The sequence below is a fragment of the Sminthopsis crassicaudata genome, chromosome 4 (genome assembly GCF_048593235.1).
Source record: "Sminthopsis crassicaudata isolate SCR6 chromosome 4, ASM4859323v1, whole genome shotgun sequence".
NCBI lineage: Eukaryota > Metazoa > Chordata > Mammalia > Dasyuromorphia > Dasyuridae > Sminthopsis > Sminthopsis crassicaudata.
In genome coordinates this window covers 270,628,202-270,634,201 of record NC_133620.1, presented here as the reverse complement: position 1 = coordinate 270,634,201, position 6,000 = coordinate 270,628,202, and the positions used below count along the sequence as shown (strand labels likewise).

General features: G+C 37.6%; 1 protein-coding gene across 1 annotated transcript in view; it reads right to left on the bottom strand.

Annotated features, from left to right (window-relative positions):
- Nucleotides 1-636: 636 nt before the first annotated feature.
- Nucleotides 637-6,000, bottom strand: part of TNFRSF21 (TNF receptor superfamily member 21) — a 112,736-nt gene continuing 107,372 nt past the window's right edge. Inside the window, exons 5-6 of the mRNA XM_074310723.1 lie at nucleotides 3,970-4,198; nucleotides 637-2,109 (exon numbers count right to left, since the gene is read on the bottom strand). Coding sequence (XP_074166824.1) covers nucleotides 1,880-2,109; nucleotides 3,970-4,198 — 459 coding nt within the window. The 3' untranslated portion in view covers nucleotides 637-1,879. The remainder of the gene's footprint in view (nucleotides 2,110-3,969; nucleotides 4,199-6,000) is intronic.

Genomic DNA, 6,000 nt, shown 5'->3' with positions numbered 1-6,000 from the left:
TCAATTAACAAGCATTTATAAAGTACCTACAATGTCCCATGAATAAGCCTGACTTCAAATCCAGTACCAATTTCAATGCATCCCACTGTGCCCAGTGATACATAAAAAATATAACTCAAGTACACGTACTTCATTTTGCCAATATTTCTTCAGATCCCATTTCTATTTGTTCCCAAACACACTCCTCTGAAGCAACTTCAGGGGCAGAGAGCTTCTGAAAATACTCAGAAACTATTCTTATATGATAATACCAAAACAATGGCTATTTAGCCTTTGCTTTTATATCTCTAGTGAATAGAAAAGAGAGAACAAGCATTAATTAGGAGGCTACCATGTGACTGGCATTGTGCTAAGCACTTTACGAATATTTTATCATTGGAACGTCATAATAGCCCTGAGAGGTAGGTGTTATTATGATCTCCATTTTACCATTAAGGAAACTGAGGCAGACAGAGATTAAGTGACTTTCCCAGAGTTATACAACTATTAAGTATCTGAGACTGTATTTGAACTCAGGTCTTTCTGACTCGTGGCTCAGAGCTCTTAGTACTGTGCTGGGAGGGCCATTACTATCTCTCAAGAGTAGAAAGCTCTAATTGTTAGAATTAAGGATTAACACACCCAAAACAAGTCAAGTAACAAACACCTAATATTTATTAATAAATTAGTACACTTGAAGGCATTTTATTTTCCACATCAGTCCCTTACCACCACCACCACCACCATCATCCCACTACTCCTTCCACACCAAAGTGGATTAGACCACCTTCACATTCAATTCTTGCAACTGAGCATTAATAGACTCTGTGTGTGCGTGTATATGCACATGTGCATGTGTGTGTGTTCATAACGGGAGCTTAACTGTTGCAAATATATCGAACAAGAGTTCTTACAGTTGCAGCCATTTTAAGAAAAGTGATTGCATGATGGTAGATAACACCAGGACCAAGCAAGGTTGTAAGGACCAACTGGAACTACTGGCTATGCATGTATAAAAAACCAAGACAACTTGTAAAGCATAACTGGGCAAACTTGGACTATGGAAAAGGGAGGGGTCCTGATGGGGCTCCAGGCCCTACTTCCCGGAGTGCAGCATCAACACTGCGTGACTGCTCAGTCCAGGATAGGAGAGGTTAAAACTCTCCCCTTTTTGGCTGGGATGCCACACAACTGAATTTGCAAGTCCTAAAGGCCAAAGGAAAGACTTGTTCCCCATGAGAGCTTCCACTTAAAAGGAGTATGAGTAAACCAAACATTCTATGTATTGTCCAGGCAAATACCGTGAGAATGCTAATGAAACATCAGCCATGTATACAAATTATATAACAGGACATATTAAAAAATGTTAACTCAAGTAAAAACAGGTCACGTGAGTGTGACTGGCTATTGAGACTCTAATTTCCTTTATCCCAGAGAAAAAAATAATTATTGATATAAAAGAAAAACTTTAAGGGAAGAGAAGAGGGAAGAAGGGGAAAGACAATGAGACTTCTAATTGAGAACAATGTGACAATAGATTTAAAACAAACAAAAGGTTTAACATCCCAAATTTAGTGTGCAGGGGCAGAAAAGAAAGGTCACACCATATTTATGGTTAAGTGAATTTAAAGTGCACAGAATGATTGGAAAGAATATAAAAATGCTAAATAGAGAAAAGATGAAATTAAAAAAAAAAACTGCATTGGCAGTTACAACTGGAAAGGAAAGGGTATATGAACTTGTCCTTTCTCAAGAAGGAGAATTAAAAGAAAAGAATCAAAACACTGGCCCTGTATTGTAGTTTAAAAAAAAAAAAAGGATCTTGTCTCCTAGCTCTAGCTGTCCATCATCTTTACCAAGTGCCCTAAGCAATAATCCAGAGTGCAGTGTCCCCAATGTCCTACAGTAGGTCGGGAAGATGGCTATAAACGGAGTCCAGGAGTGTCTGGCTGGCTTCCTGGCTCTTAACTCCAATAATCTCAAACAGCCTGTCCAGCTTGTCCTCTGCCTGGGGAATTTCCTCAATCACATGCAGTTCCTCTGGATTTAGGATATGGAGCATGTCATCAAAGATTGGCTGCAAGTCACAAGGGTCCAAGCGTACCTGCCGCAACACTGTGTCTTTCTTTTCTGTGATAGAAGTAAAGGAGAGAAAAATATATTTATAGTCAATGAGTTAGTCAACAAGCATTTTTAAAGCACTTATTATGTGCCAGACACTGTACCTTTGGCATACAAAGGTGAAAACAAATAATGGGGAGGGGGGGAAAGACACTGATTTGATGTAATGCCCATCTTAACAGAGAAGACAGAAATAATTAAGTATATTTAAGATAGGTAACAGTGCTGGACTTGAAGTTCAAATCCTGCCTCAGACATTTTGGTCAAGTCATTTTAACCTCTGTCTACCTCAGTTTCCTCATGTATAAAATGGGAATAATCAAAGCACCTGCCTCCCAGAATTTTTGTGAAGATAAAATGAGGTATTACTTATAAAGTGCTGTGCAGACTTTAAAATATTATTTAAATGTTTGTTGGAGGTGGTTTAGGGTATAGTTATTAGGATGTTGGCAGCTGGGGGGATTATAAAAGGCCTCTGGACAAAAGATAGAGTTTGAAACTACAAGACAGAGCTGAGAAAGATCATTCCAAGTATGGGAGACAGTTAATGCAAAAAAACACTATGTCTGGGAAAGCAGACAGAGATGATTATCTTTCATTTACTTTTCCCCCTGTTTCCTCACCTTCTAGTTTTGAAAAGTCTCAGTAAAATATTAATGAAGACTTGCGTAAAAGTCTGTCTTGATTAAGGAAATAGTAGAATGTCTTCTGTCAATTGTCTAGAAGGCAGTTGAAACTAGCCCAAAGAAAGCTACGTTAGCAAAAATTATTCAAGTGCTTCTTTTAATGAACAGAAATGATTTATAATTAACACACACAAACTGTTTTGCTGTAAATTAGTTCTTCCCAAACACTCAGAAGTGACTTAACAGAAGATGATGAAAATGTTTGGACAATTTTTTGACTGAATTGAGGAAGTGTTGATTGAGCTTCTGTCCAAATGATCAAAAATCCCAAACTCATGCAGTCTGATCACTCACCCTCTTCTCTAATAGCAAGATTTCAGGTAGAGTTAGTGGAAGTGTTTTGCTTTACAACCATACTTTATATTTGAGAAAGCAATCTCAAGGATTTAATTTTTAATGGTCTTTGGAGAGGAATTTATAGGTTACATCCATTATTACTAATACAAAACAAACATAAATTTAGAGCAGAAAGGGATCTCAGGCATTTTCTATGCTAAGTCATTTAGAAGAGATAACTAAGGTCATCTAGTCAAGCCCACTGACTTTTTTTCTTTTATTTTTGTTTTTTATGGACCAGATCTATGATTTCAATGATATGAGGGTGCTCTTGGTAAGGAATTTCTATCAATTCAGATAATAGCTTGCAGTTTCAGATAGTCTCTTTGGAGTACTGAGAAAGTAAGCAATATTTTCAGTTATATGGAACCTACATTTTTCTTACTGGAAAATCAGCTCTATCCACTGCTCCATGATGATCATCCCCTCATTTTACAGAAGAGGAAATTTCACAGATGAGATTTAAAGAACTTGCCCAAGATCACACAAGTAGTAAGCAAAAGTCCTAAAATTTGAACTCAGAACTTCTTACTCCAAACCCGGTCTTCATTCTATGATATGCTTCAAATCTCCTATTACATAATAGGGTACTTAAAAGTAGCATAGGAAATTTCAATAAGAGAGACTCACACAAGTGATCGTTTTTCCTATAGGCATCAACAATAATGTATATATCTTTGAAGAGGAAATTTTAGGATTTGTTACTCACTTCTACAAGACAAAGGTTGGCACTACACTCTATCCTCTGTGCCACTTGGCTTCCCATTCTTTTCTCTCTATACCTTCCAATGAGTTTTAGATGAAAATGGAAATATGAACTTAGCCCTGGGCTTGCTGACCCCCATACCTTTGGTAATAAAGGAGCCATTCCTGCTCAGAGCAGAAGAGCCACTGGATGTGGAATCACAACGGAGAAGGGGTTCTGACTCATCCACGAAGAAGCCCTTATTCTTATCCATAGGAGATGGTTCCACAGTCAGGACAGTGGCATTCTCAGACTTCGGGTTGGGGCTAGGGATAGGGCTGGGACTGAGTGGGGTGGGACTTGATGGAAGGGCCAGCTTGTCAGTTTCCAGCTGTAAATAAGAAAAAAAATAAAGCATTTTCTTTAGCAAATAGCCTTCATTTTCCTTTCTTTATATTTTAAGTTAGCACTGTTCAACTAGAAGCTCCTCCCCTACCCCTTCAATATCTTATTATACATAATAGGAAAATTAGATCTTAAACAGTTAAACCTGGAAGATACGAGCGAGCAACACAATCCCTCTATTTTAGAGATAATGAAATTGAGACCTATAGAAAAATGGTGAAAAGATTATTTGCTAACTAACGGTAAAGGTAGTATCCATGTATCCTAGACACTTGTTTCTACCACACAATTCAGTAGTTCACATTGGATTTAAAGCACTCTACTGATTCTGTAGTAAAGTATAGTAAAGTTATGTGGGGTCACTTATTCTTTTTAAGTTTCAATAACACTAATTTGTAGCCTTTGTAGAAGATACTATGTAAACAAGTATTACATTCTCTCTCATTTTTCCAAATGAGCTAATGTAAACCCACCAAGGAAAGTCACTTTGAAGTTCACAAAAGATAGAGGTAGTAGAGTCAACATTTGAACCTAGGAGAGAGACATTTTAGAAAGGGCGAAAGGCTTGGAATCAGAAGATGTGTTTAAAATGAAGGAATTGGATTAGATGATCTCTAAAGTGGGGGTAAGGGAGAGAATAAAGATTTATTAAGTGCCTACTATATGCCAAGAACTGTGCTAGGTACTTCTACAAATATGACCTCATTTAATTCTCACAACAATCCTCTGATGTAGGAGCTTTCATTTACCCCATTTTATAATTGAGGAAACTGAGGCAGACAGGAGGTCATGTGACTTGCCCAGGTTTACATAGCTAGTATCCAAAGACAGATTTGAACTTGTGTCTTCCTGGCTCCAGGCTCAGCATTCTATCCACTGTGCCACCCAATTGTCTCCAAAGTCACTTCCAGTTATAAATACAACATCCTGTGATCCCAGATTTAGTCTCATTCAATCACACATAGAGACAAAGAGATGGGAGAAGGAAACGGAGGAGGAAGAAGGAAAAAAGAAAAGGAGGAAAAAAGAAAAAGGAGGATGAGGAAGAAAGAGGAAGAAAAAGAAGAAAGGAGGAGGAAGAAAGGAGAAGAAGAAAGGAAGAGAAAAGGATAAGGAGGAGGAGGAAGAAAAGGAAGAGAAGGAGGAAAAGGAGAGAAAAAGTGAGAGAATATATAACCAAGATAAAGCCAGAAATGAGAGAAAAATCAAGGCCGCATTGCCACACTGTGCCATCCCCATGAAGTATCCAATTCAACAAGTATTTTTAAGCACTTACTATGTATCTGTGCTAGGCATAGTGTTAAATCAAAGAGAGGAAAAGAAGATAAAATGGTGATAAAATGGTAAATGATCCCTTGCTTTCAAGAAGTATCAAATCTACTCCTTGGAGGTATACAATATGCAATATGCAAACAGAAAAGTAAATGCAAAATAATCTGAGGAAAAGATAACAGCTGGCAGAAGTACCAGGAAAATGTTCCTATTAGAGGCAGAATATGAACTCAACCTTGAACAAATGTTATACAAGGGAGGGTGTATCTGAAATAACATTTGAACTCAGGACTTCCTGATTCTAGGCCTGGCACTCTAACCAGTGCATCACTATATGCTCTCCACCCACAAAAGTTTGACTTCAGAAACTGCAAACCTAAATGACTAGAAGGATGTGGGAGCTGTGAAGAGAAATAGGGAAATTGAGAGGAAGAATGAGTTTTAATAGGAAAATAATGAGGTCCACTCTGATATCTTGATATATAATTTTGAAAGAAATGATAATGCAAAACTGAA